This window comes from Harpia harpyja, chromosome 8, assembly GCF_026419915.1.
Source record: "Harpia harpyja isolate bHarHar1 chromosome 8, bHarHar1 primary haplotype, whole genome shotgun sequence".
In the NCBI taxonomy this organism is placed as follows: domain Eukaryota; kingdom Metazoa; phylum Chordata; class Aves; order Accipitriformes; family Accipitridae; genus Harpia; species Harpia harpyja.
The window spans coordinates 45,532,216-45,550,499 of record NC_068947.1 but is presented as its reverse complement, the minus strand read 5'-3'; the positions used below and the strand labels follow the sequence as shown (position 1 = coordinate 45,550,499).

Genomic DNA, 18,284 nt, shown 5'->3' with positions numbered 1-18,284 from the left:
TTTGGAGATCCCTAGAGAAGAGCAAGTCCACTGTTACCCATCACAGATCTTCTTTCTGATAGTATCAGCAACAGAATAAAAGCTCATACGCATATTTTTTTATGTGTATGGCCCAAATGGGGAAGAGAGGTAGTGAAAAGAGTGGAGGAGAAACTTGTGGCAAGAAAATCTCTAGATCCTTTGCGGTGATTTCACTGGAAGAGACAGGATCTGAATCTGGAGCTGTTCCAAGGGTCACACGTTTCACTAGTAACACAGCATTGGCAACATACACATATGTAGACTATGTTACCTTGACTTTGGACTGTCTTACTTATTAAAACATGCTCAAGTCCCACAGCTTTCTATGGGTCAAGTACACAGTTAAGTAAAGCACGCCGTTCCACCCTCCTGAATGGGGTGGGTTGCTGATAAAGAAATAACCTGAGGATGTGGCAGATAAACACATTTACAAGTGGCAAGTCAGGTTTTGAATTTGCAGCACAGCAGTTCCTCAGCACAGCTCCATGTTTCTAGCCCATGATAAATGCAAGGTAGCTTAAAGGGCCTTGCGCAAAGATTTCAGTAGGCTATGGTGACACGTGAAGCTTATCTCATCATAACTTGCTTATATGCTTTATCTTCACATTAAAACATCTGCCAAGTCCACAGTTTCACAGTACTTACACACAGTCATAGAAAAATCAGTTCTGCATGGAAGAAGCTGATGCCCTTTTTCTCAAGGTGGGCTGTTTCCATGCCAAGCCAGAGTCTCAGTCATTCGGGCTCTACCTCCCCTCCAACCAAACCAACCCAACCCAACCCAACCCAAAATGTCTAAAGGATTTTTTACAACAGGAGCAGTGAATTCCCCCAATTGCCCAATTCCCTTCTTTCTAGGGACTGGTGGAATCATGTCACACATATTTAGGGAGAAGAGGGTGGAGACACATGCACACGATCACATTTTGTTGCATGTTACTAATGATGGAAAATGGCAACTTCAAACAGAGCTTTAATTTCAAATAAAGTAGTTTTCAAACTTAACTGCTGTCTTGAGGATAAAAGTGTGATATCTGTGACAGTTTTACTACAATGTGTATCTTGCTCTATACAGTAGCTCTGCAGCAAGGGATCAGAGATGGTTTGTGGTGGTGGGAAGACCCTGCTCTTACGGCCTGCAGACTTACTGTACTTGCAGAATTCCACCTTAAAAGTAATTGGACGTGTCTGTAACTCAGAGAAGGTTTGCTAAGCAATGACACATTGCACTTGGATCTGGAAGCATAACATCTGGAAGCCAAATGTTAGAGGCGATATAAAAGGGCCAGCCCAACAAACCAGCAGGGCATTTCTAAGCCAGGAACATCCTCAGGATGGACCTCGTCCTTCTCTGTGTGTTCCTGCCTCTGGTGACTGTGGCATGGGGCCAGTATGGTGACTATTACTACGGTCCTTATAACTACGGAGACAATGATGAATGGGTCAACGTGTACCGGCAGGGTTTCAACTTTCAGTGCCCGCATGGGCAGGTGATTGTGGCCATCAGGAGTGTTTTCAACAAGAAGGAAGGCTCCGACAGACTGTGGAACTACGCCTGCATGCCGGCGGCCCAGAGCCTCGGTGAGCCGACAGAGTGCTGGTGGGAAGAGATCAACAGGGCGGGAACTGAATGGTAGGATACCCCCAACCATCCCTGGAGGGCGCAGCCCTGATACCCTCTGTGGAATGCGGGTGCCAATACTGCAGCTAGAGCAATGCAAATGCATATTAATGCCGTCATAACCAGCAGCTTCACTGCCCTGAATGAATGACTGCCTGAGACTCATTAATCGCGATGCATGTGTGTGAGGCGATCAGCATCACATTTGCTTTCTCTGTAGCAATTTCTTGCTGGAGGATCTCAGTGTGCTTTAGAAATGCTGTGTCATCTGGTCACTCACAACCTCAGCTGCAAAGTGGTTTGGTCTTGCTATTCTTTCAGAGATGAGGAAAATGAGGCATGAACCTTCAGTGAGGAGAGGATAAATTCCCTCTTGAAAGGCCACACATTGAATCAGTGGCTAAACTGGGGAACAAATTGTAAAACTCCTCATTCTATCCTCCTGCTCTTATCACTAGAAAAAAAAAAATCCTTCTCTGTATTGCACTGGCTTTTCTCTTTGTGTTTTTGTTGCTAAGCTTTTTGGCTTAGGCACAGTCAAAGGCTGTTTTCTAGTCATGCTAGTATTACAGGAGCCAAAAACCCACACTAACGAGCGATGATGGTGGCATATATATGCATGATAATGATAGCAGAAGATCATGTTAATTCCCTGGTACAGTCAGTTTTGGTTAACTAAACGTTACATTTTCCATCAATCTTAGAGGCAAAGGTCATCACATTTTATGGCCACAATAATTTCTGGAAATATGTATAGTGTTTCATGTTTAGGCAGCATGTACTCAGTATTTATCTTCTGATTTTTTCATGAAATCTGAAACACAGTTTTGGAAAACTCTGAGTTTGAAATATTCTTTGGACAGAATGAAATGAATGCAAGAATATTTTCAAATACTTGAAATGGTTTTGTTCCAGAAGTTGCAATGTGATTTTTGTAGATTTCATGTTATATGGGAACAGGTTAGCAATGAAATGTGAAGCTTCTGCTTTTTAAATGATTCAAAATCTTGTTCTGAATTATTCATACTCTTTCATTTACCACGTGATACATTCCTATGGCTGATGCAATTGCTAAGGAAAAAAGATTGACCCTATACTTAATTTTGGAATTAGAACTGAAAAGAAAGCGGGAGGGCTGCAAAACAGGCAGAAAGAAGACACTGTGATAATCCTGGATGACTTCTTCATTTTTCATACATTGATGCAATTTCTACTTATTGCATAGTAATTTGGAATTAGAGCTTTCTATTGTTCAAAATAAAATTATTATTCTCTTTCTAAAAATCCCTAGCAGCAATTGCTCAAGTTCACTTCTCACAAACAGGATACTGTGTAAGTCTATACAGAATGTTTTCTTCTGCTATCTAACGATGGGGCCATATTCATCACCATGCTCCGTCTGCTCAGCGTGACTACATCCACAGTGTATTATCTGAATCTCGTTTCCTTCACCTCTGAAAAAAGTCTTTCCACTTTGTCCTCTTTCTTGCCTACATTTTTCCCTATTGCCAACCCTATCTTTTCTCCAAATGTATTTCTTTTCCAACCCTTCTTTAATGTGTTTAACTCTGTTTCACTCTCATTCCTAGCTTTTGGAGTTATTTTAGTTAGTTCTTCCCTAGCTCACCATTCTAGTCCAACACCCTTACATCTATCTGTCTTCTCTGCATAGATCACCTTCTTTCTTTCTTCTATTTTTGAGGGAGGGGGGGAATACACCAGAGTGATTAGGGAACACATACCCCTTTGCAAAGGTGAACTCATGCTCCTAATTACTTGGGCTACTTCCATAAATCTTAGCTAGCTGTGCCTGGTTGTGTTCTGCAGTTTTCTGCTCCCAGGGCTGAGCTGGTCGCATCTACAGTGTTTCATGGAGAGAGGCTTGCTGTAGGCCAGCACGTCCCTTGCTGTGCCCTGACGCTGCTGCCCAAGAACCTAGCAGGCTCATCCCAGACTGGAGTGAAAGCATGGGCCAGCAGGCAGCCAGCCTGGAATGTCTGAGTGCAAATGCAAACCTCAAATTAATGTGACAGCACGGATATAGCCTGTAGGGCCTTTGACAATCCCACACCACCTCTCTTGGCAGTCTTACTTCTCATAGCTGCCTTTCTTTTCTCTCTCTCTTCCATGCCCAGCTCAGTGCTATTTGGAGCCATCCCCAATTCTAAAGAGATTCACTCAGTAATCAAGTGGGGCCACAAATGTGAGTCATAATCTGTACCATTAGTTCCCGTTTGGCCACCTCTGTTTCCCTGCTGATCTCCTGATGAACCAGTCTGTTGGTGAGCAATACATCACCCTCATGTCAGCTGACACAGCACCCATTCCATGGACACCTAGTCCATTCCCCATTGATGTAGGCTGGACTGTAACATTCCTTCTTCAGCTCTGCCTCATAGGGTATTTTGTCTCACCTTGCACATCCAGGGAGATTCAATGGCTTGTACCACCAATAACTACAAAGCTGCCAACTTTTTCCCAAAATTTAAGCTACATTTCCTCTGCTGTAATTCAGGCTTTTTATTCCTTGCCCTAGCTTCACTGAGTAATGAGAACAAGCACACTGCATCCTTTGTAAAATCTCTTTAACTTATTAATAGGTAGCAGCTATGCCTTTCCCTCACCCACGCACCTTCACCCATGCTTTTTCTTTCAGGCTGAACACATCTCCGTTCTAAGTTCTCCTTTGGAAGTTTTACATTCCAACACTCCTAAGCAAGCACTGATCATACATGCAGCTCTCCTGTGAATTCCCTCCAGTTTCTCAGCCATGTCCCAGAAACTCTAGGCTGGCAGAAACAGCAAAAAATGACCTCTGACAAATGATGTTTACGGCGTTTGACAAATCACCATTCCTGACTGTTGTGCAGCTGCACAACAGAGACAAACCCAAGAGAGGTTTCATTAGAAAAGACAACAAACCAAGAAAAGCTTGAGAGCGAAAATGAAGTGGGAATATAAAGCAGAGAGAAGAAAGAATCTCCAACTCATTATTTTCTTTGGCCATTAGCACAGGGGGAAATGGCAGAAATGGATGTGGGGAGTGTAAGGATAGGAAAGTTGGAGGGCTGGAGGGCAGGAGGGAACCCTTGGCAGAGCTGGTTTAGGTAAGTTTGCTTCCTACGCTAATGCTAGGTATTATATGCACTTCCAGGATTAAACCTGTAAGACTTTGCATCTTGCAGATATGAAGAAATTATTCAACAGAAAGAGGGCAACGACACAGATCCACATCAGGCATCTAATCGCAGTGCCTAGTTTATGACGTCTGCCCCCTTCCAGGGTCAATGGAGAGAAACAGGTAGTCTAAAAACTGTTCTCTGGGGCACCCCATCTCTCTCCAGAAGCAGACTCATGAATACCAATCACCTCTGACAGTTGCCTAGAATTACCTACTGGCATTTCAGAATACATCTAACTATAGGTGCTTAATTTAATAGATGCATCCCTGAAGTTAAGCATGTATGTACATACACTTCTGAAGACAGCATGTTCTTTTGTGTTTTGCTGAATGGACATGAGAAACCTGTGAACATGTTACAGGACTCATAGGGAAAATTTTGGCAATAGATTGGATCAGATGACCAGTGATGCCTTCTCAGCTTCATTAATCTGTGAATACATTTAAAGTTAAGTACGTGTACAAAGGCTTGATGAATCTGTCCCAACACCTTACTCCTGCAGAGGCTATTTGCTAACCAAGATGCTATTCAATACTAGGAGCAGAATCTGTTCCTGGATAATTTGGAAATACTCCTGTCAGGAGCAGGGAAAAGTCTTCAGGACATCCCCTGATTCTACACAGTCCTTCTAATTATTTGTATGCTGTGACATCTCAAGGGATCCTGCCTTTTCAGAAAGAATAAAGCTTATGTTCTTAGCTCCATTTGTACTGGAGGAAGTTTGACCTTGGGTAAATATTTCACCACCTAAGAAAAGGTAAGGTCTGAGTGATTGCGGGTGAGACTGTTCTTTACTGCTTCACTGAATACTACAGAGTTGTCTCTACAGACCAGTCTTTGAACAAGGTACTTAAGAAAAACTATTTTTCTTGCCTGAAAGTGAGCCTACCAAAGGACAGGGATCACACAAATAAATGAACAAAAGCTTGCAAGTGAAAGACAAGCAACTCTTCCTTCCAGGAGAAAAAGTTTGGTTTACACCACATAATACAGATGGAGCCATGCCATATCCCCAATATACTCTCAGTTACCCATAAGGGGCAAAGCAGAAACATTTCCAGCCAAGTGGTATTTAATGCATGTTTATTGCCTCTTTTCCTTGTTTAGACTTCTGAGGAAGTGTTTGGGTGGGACTTGGAAAAAACAGATATCTAGATTCTCTCTCCCCACTCCCATTCTCACTCTCCTTTGCCTTCTCTTTAAGTGCACGAACACACACACGCGCGCAGATCCTTCAAGTAGGCACACAACCCTATTTCCCACAAACTAGGTGCAAAGACAGACTCATGAGCAAAGGAAGTGTCTGCAGGAGCCTCCTGTTCAGACTCTGGCAGCACACCCTGGTACATCTGCGAGGAACTGTTTTTGTTCTCAATCTCTGACCAATCCCAAGTCTCAAATCTGAGGCTGTATTACCCAAACCCAATAATCAAGCTGCCCTTTCAAAATGTTCCCATTTGTGCTATCTACACAAACAAGTTAATTTTCTTCAAAGCCCTAGGTTTATGTTAAAGGGACAATGCTGCAAGCTTTTAGCACAGCTGCGATGGACTGAGTCCAGTGGGAGCATCTGAGGAGAAGAGGGGTGTTTCTGTAGATAGGGAGGCCTCATCAGCGACTGTCAAGAAGAAATCAACAGGGTGAATAGGCCCTTGCCTTCCCTTTGGGCGGGGAGGAGAAAGAAAGTCATCACTGACCCCTAAATGAAAGAAAAAAGATAGCTGAACATTATAGTGAGGTTGCCTTTGGCATGTGGAAGTCACAACAACACGTCTCACCACCCCACAACAGATAGTGAAGACTCCTAGTAGAAATGACCATTGGAGACTGGCATGGCCTAACCAAACACAGAAAAGTCATTCCCTTTGTCTGAGTGCCAGTGTTCCAAGTGTCCTGAGCCTGCCCTCAGCCATTAATGTCTCCCCACTCATCTGTAACAGACTGACCATTAAATCAGCTTTCATCATGCAACCAACCAAATTACACAGAGGGAGGACACTCCACAAAAACAACTCAGGAGAGCAGGACAGAGCCTCCCCTCCACAGCTGTACCAAAAGGAAATTAACTTTTGGATACAGAAAGTAACAGATTTTGGTGAAACAACACTCCAGGAAAACAGTCTATCTAATGCCTCATTCAAAATGCCTCCCACACTCTAACCATGGTCTTACCGGCTGCATGAGGTTAGGCCACCTCTCTCCATATGCACTCCAGGGAGGACTGCAGAAGAAAGCATGCAGCATTATTTCTATTGGGTCAGTTTGCCCTGTCTGATAATATCTCCATAACATATAGATTCATTCTGCTGTGAGAGGCTCTAGAGAGATAGCTTTAAAGTAATTAGTGATTCAAGTTTTACAGGAGCCATCTGCTCTACAGCAAAACAGTGGGATTTTTTTTTTTTTTTAAGTACCTAGAATGACACTCTCAGGTTACCCTGTTGTAAGGAACAAATTGCCCTTAATGAAGCATGACGCAGTGACTACTGAGCTGTGTGTCAGACTCTGCATGTTTCCAGAGAGCTTCAGGGAGTGCGACACGATCAGTGCAGCAGGGGCTCAACACAGGCTCTAACTGCACCACTTACTGCATCTTGACTGGGGCTTCCCTAACCGGACTTGTAGTGAACAGGCTTCCTCTTTGGGTTGTCATCCTCAGGACAACATGCTGCTCAGGCTAATTCCTGCTGTATCTGAGGGGGACAGGGAGCCTCGGAGAGGGGTTTACAATGCAGCACCAGCATTAGGTGGGGCACAACACTCTGGGTCTTTGTCTAGCAAAGAGCAAAAATAAGATGTAGGCATAACTACAAAGTGTCACCACAACTGGTGCCATTGCTCAAAACAATTATACTGTTGCAAGCAATATTTGTCTTCAGTCTGGCAGGCAACTGTTGAGTCAATGAGGTACACACTTGGTCGCTGAGGCTATATCAATGTTTGCAAATAATGTGGCACAATTTAAGTGGATCTGCAGTGTGAAACAGTTCACGCATGGACCCAAAATCCACATATGCATTTTGAGTGGGTTTGTTTCAAACCATCTCTAGTTTGGTCTCACAGATAAAAGTTCATTGGTGAACAAGGAAAGCAGTCCTGACCTGAACTAAACCAATAACATGGATGCACACTTTGGTTGCTTGCCATGACAGAACTCAGATGCACAACACTCCTTAACCATTTCAGAAGAAGATTTGGTGAAGCAGAGGCTTTTTACAGCAATTGCAGCAGGCCAGGAAAAGTCTCAGCTCCCATAGCGCTGTTACTAGACAGAACTCCTCCCAAAATAAGGCTGTATAGTTTACTTACTTTCTACGAAACACTGCAGTCGTTTCCAACAGATGTAAACGAGGGAAGGGAAGAGCAACTTCCCATTCAACAGCACCTGACCCTCACCACCACCAGTCTTCCCACTCCCTCACCTACCAGCCAGCTCACCTCCTCTTCTCCCAGTACCAGATCCAAAAGGCAACTCTTCATGCATTGCAACTTGAGCCGACTAGAAAAACAAAACAACCTACCATTGCCAAGTTTAATCCCACACAGTCCCAGCCAGTTTCTCACGCTCCTCTGCATTCACCTTCTAAGAGATATCTTCCTCTCTTCTTTGCAATGTCAGGATTTCATGAGTGAGGAGAACCCAGTAACATTAACTCTGAATACTGAATTATCTTCTATAGCAAAAGTACCACAGAGTGGGCCTAGTATTTTTTTTTTCACTTGGCCATAAATCAAAGGCCCTGAATCGCTAGTTTTTATTCACCATACTGGTTTGCAGGATTTGCTGTGACAGGAGTAGTGAATTCAACAGAGAAGGAAGAAATCCTCACATATTAAGTGTTGTTTTCAGATTAGTGCATAGACCATCTGACTAAAAAAGTGTGTAGGGAGGGGTTGGTTTTTTCCCTTGAAGAATCACTTTCTGCTCATAGGAAAGAGGCCAACTGGGAAAAGACGAGAGAAAAATGATTTTATATGAGGTCACAAATAAGCACTCCAATTTCTGAGAGCATCTCTTAACTTTTGGAGGAATATCTGGATTTGACCTGAAAATTAGATCAGGGAAAAAAATCCTGTGTTATCTCAAAGCTAAAGAAAAGTACTTCAACGTCACTACTACCTTTCGCTGAACCCAATATTGAGCTTGAGTAACAGATTGCAGGACTTTGTGTGTATGAGACAGAAGTAGAGAGGGAGAAGTGAACATGAGCTTAAAAGCATATTTCAAATTTTACTTTGAATGTTTTTAAAATAAAATGGCAATTATAAGACATGAGTTATGTCCAGTTATACTCTCTAAGAAGCTAATTTTTAAGGCAACTCCAAATATTGTATTTTTTTAAAAACATTTTTCATGAGAAGGTAGAATCAGGATCAAAAATAATCAAACCTTCCTGAAGTTTGGTGCCCAAATATGTACACATGTAAACACAGGAGTGTTATGTTAGCTAGATTTTTTCAATCCACTATAGAGAGAAGGGTCCATCAGTGAAGTCTCTCTCAAATGAACCTTTCCATCAAAATTGGACTGTATTAGTAGGGGTGTCAAGAAAATAAAAACTGTTGGCGGGCAAAGAGAGCAGGAAAGAGGGCAGGACTTCCCACACTGAATGTGAGCAGGTGGGGAGAGAAAAAGAGAAGGATGAACCTGCCACCAAAGACAAGTATGGGCAGGAATATCAGATGCTGATCGGTGGGGATGGGAAATTGCAGGTCAATGCTGACCCTCTGAGAGGAAGTGCAAAGGACAAGGAGGAATGAAATGTTCCCATTATTGCACCTATGCAAAAGAGCTAGAAAATCTCCCAGGGACACAAGGACTTGAGCAGTGGAAATGCATGTAACTGGGAAGAGGGAGAGGCAGAAGATGATGAAGAGGTACAAGTTTGGTTCTACTTTACACAGATTAATACTCATCTTGCAACAGGTACAACCATTCCCTATATTTCTGTATATCAACCTTTTTTCCATCAGGATAACACCAATCATCTGCAGCTATCCAATATGTTTGCACAGAGTCTTAGCCATATGTTCCCATGGCCTATGTGCCAAAAAACAGAGCAACTTCCTATCAAAGTCCTGCTGAAATCCTCTGAGTGAGAGCCAAACTGCCTTACTTGGTGTGATACCATAGCAACCCAGAGTCCCCATCATTGCTTAACTCTGAAGGTCCTCGAAAGAGTCTCACAAAGCACAGCAAGTATCTGTGGCCCCAGCAACGTGGGAGATGCAGGGATACAAACAAATGTAAATACTCTTGTCTGAACAACAGAACACAGTGGAAGGGACATATGGAAGAGACCCCTGGTTCAAAGGTAGAAGCTGAAAGTTAGGCAGAGGAATTCATCCCTGCACTGGTCAAAATTGATCAGTTTTTCAGGTTTTGCATACAAACACTTGAGCCTCATGCTTTGGGAGCACTAACACCTGTATGCACCAAGTGAATGACTTTCCAAACACCAAACTCTGCTAGATGTTGTTTTCCCTCCTGGGAACTCCAGGCTCATTAAAATAAACTATGAGGTCATTGAATGAAACTAGGGGAAATTTTTGGTATTTGTTAATCACAAAGTTACCTCTGAAAGCGTCTTTGAGACATATCTATGTATTTGATTTTATGGTATCGCAAGGAAAGTTTGCTGCAGCTCTAGCCTGCCAGTTTTCCTTGATGAATGAAAAAGAAAGGAAAGGAAAGGAAATGGAAGAAACTGAATTCCTGTGATTTTCTCCAATAGGGAAACAATGAGGCTAGGAGGGTGCTTGAGAGAATGAGCATTCAATAGCTGAGTTAATGAGCTGTCTGTTTTCATGCTCTCCTTGTCTTTAGTCTCCAAGAAGCAAGCTATTCAAACTGATTATCACTTGAATTACTTTGGGTATCAGTGTCCAGATGCTTGTAGGGTGTGCAGAAAGAGAAGCATATATCTGCATGCTTAAAGACTATGTCTATTCTACTTGAAGGCAGTGATTTACATGCATGACAGAATTCCTGAGTACACAGAAAGCATGAAGTAGCCGATTTTTCTTTTGAAAATCCAGTCACAAAATTTATGTGAGTCTGATAATTTCCTAACATCTGAGTGTCAGTTTTCCTCGTGTGATTGTTATCAAATCATTATTTCATCACAAGCCTATAATGTTTTGAATTAAGAGTGCCTTCTCCTGGAGACAGGTAATTGAGTAAGAAATAAAATAAAAGAAATTGCTGAACTTCTTTTATAAAAGAGTTTCTAAGGCTTCTTTTTTGTAGAGAAGCAGTTGATAAAATTACTCCAGTGAACCCCAAATGCTCAAATACCAACAAAGATAAAAGTATTAATGGACTATTTTGAAGTCAGTCTCATGATCTGTAAACAGTTGAGAATGTCAACACCAGAACAATCTTCTTGCCTGATTAGCATACTGGAATGATTAAATACTTAAAAACAGTTTAAACAGTTTTAAGTGCAACATAAATATTAAGACGTTATTAGTTAACTACTGCTGCTTTCTTATACAAAATGGTTACTCAATACACAGCAAGTGCATACATTGCTTCTCAATATAAAGCCAAACCCTGAGCTTCCACCCTGAATCAAAATTTTAATTGCTATTTTCAGGAATGTTTGAACCTATCAAGGAATCTAATATCTTGTTTTCCTTATGTGTTCTCTTCTTTCTCCTCTTTCTTAGGTATCAAACCTGCTCAAACAATGGGCTGGTGGCTGGTTTCCAGAGTCAGTACTTCCCATCTGTGCTTGACCGTGAATGGCAATTTTACTGCTGCCGCTATAGCCGGAGATGCCCGTATTCATGCTGGTGAGTTCAAGCAGAAACCAAACCTGTTAGCCTCTTTTTCCCAGCAGTCCCCACAAATGTCTTTGGCCACTTTGCCCATCAAAAACTGTGTCTGAGAAAAAGTTAACTGTGTTTTATGGGGCTAAGCAAGTTATTTCCAGTCTGGTAACAGTATTCTTGAGGATCCATGGCTAAGGGAAGAGAATGAGGGCACAGTTAGGCTGAACAGCGCAACACAGTCGCTAGCCCTAAATGAACAGGTCTGGGTACCAGCAGCAGCCTAGCTAAGCTGGAAACCATGACAGAAGTCTCCAAAGTGGAACAGCATTTCAAAAGTGGTGATATAGCTCCCACTATAAATCCAGCACAGGAGTAGGAGCATCTCTGCACTACACAATTGTGCCACAATGACTTACAGGAGTGAACATACTGCCAGTTACCTCAGAAAAAATATCCTCTGGCTGACAACCTGGGATATTTGTAGTGCATACAACTTGCTCCCTCTCTCCAGGCTGTTTGAAGACCAAAGTCAAAATGAGCTACTGATCATAGTCCAAACCTAAAAAAAAAAAAAAAGGTGGCCTCACCTCAACACAGTATCACAACTGGTGCCGGCAACCTCACAAAGGCTATGGAAAAATGAGCTACACATCCTGAGCTTCCCTGTGCCCCCCAGGTGTGGTTTCTCTAAACTGAGACAGAAGCACAGTAGTAGACTGTATAGAGAAAGCTCATATGGCTCCTGTCCATTCTGTGTAACAGAAGTCATGATTTTACGCTCCAGGGCTAATAATCCAGCTATTCTCACTGATACAAAGAACAACCTACCTGCACATAAAAAAAAAAAGAAGAAAATAGGGGAAAAAAAAATCTGTGCTTGAATCTGTTTCCAGAACTCAGCTTTGAAGTAAACTTCCCATTAAGATGCATACAAACTGTTTACATGCCCGTTGGCCTTACTTGGCTGGCTGGCTACTGGCCAAACACAACAGCAGTGCCTTGCTTTGCATCCTTCAGCCTCCTTGCAGCCAGGAGGAAAAGAAATGGGGTTTTATTATTATTATTAAAGTTTTAAATGACAGGAACTCTGTAACAAAGTCTTTGAACGTTCTTCTGCCCCCTTTTCAGCCTACACTGCCTACGGATGTTCTCTACCTGGGGGTTTATTTACATACCTGCCCAGGCTCTTCCCTCTGAGGGAAACTCACTCTGACTTTTAAGCAGTTCTTCCAATCTCTCTTACTCCTCTAATACCGCATGCGTTTTCAGAGAGACAACAGAAATCTCTGACCTCTTCTGTTGTTGACAGTTCTGCTTCCCTCAGACGTCGTCCTGACAACTGGGAACAGCTTTGTCTCTGCCTTGCAAATTGGCATTCAGAGTAATGCAATTCCTAATGTAAATGTTTGGGGTTACTGATGTCTTGCAGTTTCCGTCACAGCTGCACATGGACTCCTATATTGCCCTTCTATTTCCAACAGTGACAACACTCCATTTTACAACACTCCATTTTTATGCTTGGAAAAGAATGCCTTTTGCAGTTCAGCTGCTACTGTCTTTCCATGCAGAAAAGGCAGCATTTCAAAGGCAGGTGAAGCATTTCTCCCTCTAGTCAAGGTAGAAATCCCGTGTGCTCACATTCTTCTGGGAGGGGAGAGCTGTAAAACCTCTGGGAAGACATGTCACCTAGCTTATGAAAAGCTTCTGGTGCATAGTTTGTGAGTATGTGTTCATTATAAAACCACTTTGTACCCTGTATTACCAGGCTCAGTCACTCCCTCTGGAACGCAGTTTGTTCTGTTCAAGCTACTGGCCTATCTTGACGCTTCCATATCCAGTCTTGGCCTAGAGAGTCTCTCATACAGTTTCTTCTACTTGAGAGCCTTGTTTGACCTTACTCTCTTGAAGTGCCTCCTTACAATATATTTCTTCCAATTTCTTTCAAGCTCTCATTCTGTCTTTGGAGTTAGCAAGGAATATACAAGCTCTTTCTACATACAGTTATCCAAATTAGGATGCTATGTTCTAGACGGACAGACAACTAGATAGGTAAAAAACTGGTGGTTTAATGGGCTCAGAGGGGAGTGGTTAAAGGGTGATACCCTGCCTGGGTGCCCATTACAAGCAGAGGACTGTAACTAATGGTCTACCCTGGGACCTGTCCTGCTTAACGTCTTTATCAATGACCCCGAGGAGGCAACAGAGCACACTCTTGCCAAGTTTGCATATGACACCAAACTGGGGGGAACAGCTGATACGCTTGAGGGCAGGACTGCTGTTCAGAGGGATATAAAGAAAACATTTTCCTCTACGAGGACAGTGAGATAGTAGAGCAGGTTGCCCAGCGAGGCTGTGCAGGCTCCATCCTTGGAGGTTTTCAAGACTTGACTGAATAAAGCCCTGAGCAGCCTGGTCTGACCTCGTGGCTGACCCTGCTTTGAGCAGGGGGCTGTACCAGAGACCTGTTGAGGTCCCTTTCTGCCAGAGTTATCCTGTGATCCCAAACAAGAAGACTCCTCTGCTGGAGGGCCCACACCATGCAGCTAAACTCTCCTCTCCAAAACAGTGGTCTCCCACTTATTGTCTGCTGTGGGAATGGTCTCTTTTCTGTTTTATTCCCTTTACCCTGTCTAGATAGTGTCTGGGAGAGTGCTAGTTGTTATGCCAACATACAAGCAACATGAACTGCAATGTAGTAGTGTGAAACCCCATGCTTTGGACCCACTTTTACTGCTACAGGTGTGACTTGTCTGAATTGTTAAACTTCAGTGTACAGCAACTAAACTTCCCATTCCCTAAGCCCAGGAGTTCTCACTCACAACTTCACTCCCATTGGCATTTCCAAGTTATTGTCACAAAACCTTGTTCACACATCACACTTCTGGTCTGTATCTTGCACTCTGTTTAAGATGCATTTGACAGAGAGAACATGTTTTCCAAACAATCTGCAAAGCGGTTCTGGGCTACCATGGGTGGAACCTCAGAACGTATATGCATGTAAGACACAACAGAAATTTGTGTGTGTATACAGTATCATCGTTTATTACAGTTTCTGCCCCAACCTATTATGGTATTTATTCTGTTCCAGAAACTAGCTGTCAATAAACTATCTGTGGAGAAATGGCTATTAACATGCTGCTGACTCCTGTTTCTTGGTTGAAGCAGCCTAATTTCATGCAAAGGCATCTATTAGTATACGACTATGTAGAAAAGTAATACCAGGAAAATATGCAATGACTGTGGTGCCTCATGGATCATGCATGACACATAGGAAAATTAATTTTTAAATACAATCCACATTGCAGAATTTCTCAGCACTCTTCAATTTTATCCTTCATTATGAAACCAAATATGGGCAGAAAGACATTTTTAAGAAAACTGACAATACTGAGAAGTAACAAAACTCTTTGTTTTAAATTAGCTCTCACCTTGGGTATTTGATCCCTTCCTCTTCCAGTTGTCTCCATACAGGGCTCTCTGGCAAATATAAAAGCAGTAAGACAGCTGATCCTTATGCATGGTTTCTCTTGGCTCTTCTTCTTCAGGACTACATTCCTCCTGAAGTGAGCTGGTCTTCCCTACAATGAATAAAGACAGGTTTTCCCCATATATATGAGCCATGCAAATGGTTTGTTAGAATTTGACCCATTTTTTACAGCTGGAACATTCCGATATTTTTCGAGTCCTGCTAATACTGGAATACTAATTTATGACACCATCATGCTGACTGAAACCCACACTTAAACACTTTGCTTAACTTAAGAACATGGTTAAAGCCAAATGCATGCTTAAGGACTTTGCTTGGTAGGATCTATACCCTTACGCTTAGAGCCTAGCAGTTCTGTTTCACAGCTCATCTTCTCACCATTAATTCCCAGTTTACCTGTACAGTAAGCCCATATTGAAAATAAATATACTAATTTTTTTCCAGTCTCATAGTTTTGCACTTCCTATTTTTATTTTTTTTAACAAGTACTTTGTTTCCTTCTTCACCATGCCAAGTCTTGTCATGGATTCTGCACATTTCTACCATACTGAAAATAATTAACATTGCTCACAGGAGGCAGAAAAGCTCCCATTATTTTACCTAGCTAGGGAATGCTACCACTGTGTGCTGATTTGAACCATAAAGGAAGCAAATCCATCACAGATGCAGAGACAATGTTATTAAGCAGTCCCACTAGAGCCCAGATTTTTCTCTTTGCCAGGAAATTGAAAGCTTGACTCCATACTCTCAAAAGCAAACACATGTCACAGAGCAGCCCCAAGTCTGCACAGACTGTTTATGGCTGTTTCCCCTCTCCAAACAACCAGCAGTCCAAGTGCCAAAAGGTCTGTCTGGAGCTGTGGCTGCTCTCTGTCACAGTGACATTGTCCAGGCAACAATTACATTTTCCAAGAGTTATGGGGCTTAAAGAACTTATTTGTTTTCTGACTCAACCTGCCACCAAAGCCATATTGAAACTGATGAGATCCTATGCAGGTTTCTCAGAGATTACTAACAGCAGAGATACAAATCCAGGAGGTGAACTCAGAATAGAGGTGGGGGAAACATGTGCTTCTGGGAACCCAATTCCCCTTCCCTCTTTTTTTTTTTTTAAAAAAAAGGTATTTAACTGAGGTTTTTTTATATCCCAGCAAATACAACCTTACAGTTCAATCTCCAGGACCATCTTCCAGAGACATCTTAGGAGAAACACATTTGCTTAACATTGGAAAGCTGGCTAATGTTATTTCAGACATGTCTTTCTTGAGGAACAGGCATAAGGTGCCCTGAGCAATCTGCTGCTGCTTGTATCTGTATTACACTAGCTCATGTAGGCCTCCAAGAAGAACTGCGGTCCCACACTGTTGGCCTCATGGCTCCTCAGCCCTCTGAGAGTTTGTGGTTTTCACTACAACATAGTGGAAACAGAAAGGCGGTGATGTATCTAGGTGAATCTATGACCTCAGAGCCTGGAGCTTGAACTCAATCCCGAAACACACGTGACATGACCACATGAGAAAACTGTTCATCTCTAGAGCAGCTCCAGAACAACTCTAGTTCCCTGGCAGCCCAGCAATCTGGGATCTAGGCTGGGATCATTGACAGGAATTTCTGTAGACAGTTTACTAAGACCTTCTTTGGCTTTTCAGCATAGTATGCTTTTTAAAAGGGGATGACCGCTGTCTTCCAGCTGGAGGAAGAACTGAAATTGATTAGAGAGTCATATAATTCCCATGTTCACTGAATGTAACATGCAGGCTCATGGCTCTTGAACCAAAATTTTCCTTTAGGAGAGCCATATTCTTGAAGCACTTGTAAATAACATCTGAAACAGTAAGGCCATTCAGGGGACACTCCTTGTCCTCAAAGGTCAGCAAGTTAATGTCAAAGCTTACGTTTTCCTCCTGAAATGGAACAGCTCCTTCTTTTGGCTGTGGCATTGCTAGAGGAAGAGTTCAGCAGAGAAGAGGAAAATGAAGGTTAAAGAGGAGCCATTCATCTCATCAACACTGTAGTTGCACAAGAAGTGAAAAGTGTAAGGCACTCTGAAACAACGTACTTACTAGCAGGGAATAAGCATATTCAACAGCTGGAGCAGGAAACCATGAGCTCTACCACTGACTGTCTTTGATAATTTAAAAGACTCATTTCTTTTGTCTGCTTGATACCTGAAAGCAAGGCATATCCACAGTTCCCATTTACTAATCTAAGGGGCAGACTGTACAATACTAGTAAGGCCATGGGTGTGACTCAATCTTCTGATCGCTAAAAAATAGACTCATGATAACTATTTCTGAAGCCAATCATTAAAAGAGTGCTAGGGATCACTGTAGATTAGTACAAAACATTCTTCCCAGTGCTAAATGAATAACTCTGTGTTTTCTATTAATCTCTAACAGAGTGATTCTTCACTGTGGAAAATAAGCAACATTACTAGTTTCAGACTAAAATAATAACAACAGTAATCCTGTTAAAGATTTAATGCCTTTTTTCAATACGTTTCCTACCCTGAGCAAGATTTATAGGATTATAGTAAAGTACATTAGAAAAACATGGGGATGGGTGGGGCAATGCAAACCAGTCACACAAACCACATCAACCCTATACCAGCTAAAAAAACCATTCTGAAAATACCTTTTTCTGTCAGGTTTTCCTGCTCTTCCCCACACATGCCAAACCACTTACATCCTTTCTCACAAGCTTTTCTTTCCCAGTCTTTAACATAAAATTACCTGCTTTCTCCTCTCTTGACAATGCCACTAGTGCTCCAAGTCTCTTGTGTCCAAACATCATACACCTGATACCAACCTGAAGTGGATTTGCAAAGCCAAACCAGAATTCCTCTGTTTTCTGTATTAATTCTTGCAAATAGATCATATGGATTGAAAAGACTACCACTTGCTAAAGGTCTCACATTACTGTTTTCTCCCCTATGAGTCCTTCCCCAAACTTAACACCTATGTGCATATCTGGGTTTAGTAAACAATCCCAGTACATGCAACCTGCTCTGCCTCCTCGGGGTTCGTTTGGCACCAAATTACTCAATGCCTAGGTCCCACGATCAGTATAACACAGGTCTTCTCACAGCTGCTTTGCAAGCCTCTCTTCAAGGGCCTTCCCTCATGTATCCTCTCAGGCACCACAGCGCGGTCCTCAGAGGCCTTAGATCACCTCAAACAGCAGCAGCAACTTTGTC

At 42.4% G+C, this 18,284-nt stretch overlaps 1 protein-coding gene across 1 annotated transcript in view; it reads left to right on the top strand.

The window, feature by feature from the left end:
• Positions 1–1,330: 1,330 nt before the first annotated feature.
• DPT (dermatopontin) overlaps positions 1,331–18,284 on the top strand; it is a 28,602-nt gene continuing 11,648 nt past the window's right edge. The window contains exons 1-2 of the mRNA XM_052795096.1: positions 1,331–1,654; positions 11,497–11,622. Of these exons, the coding sequence (XP_052651056.1) occupies positions 1,356–1,654; positions 11,497–11,622 (425 nt within the window). The 5' untranslated portion in view covers positions 1,331–1,355. The remainder of the gene's footprint in view (positions 1,655–11,496; positions 11,623–18,284) is intronic.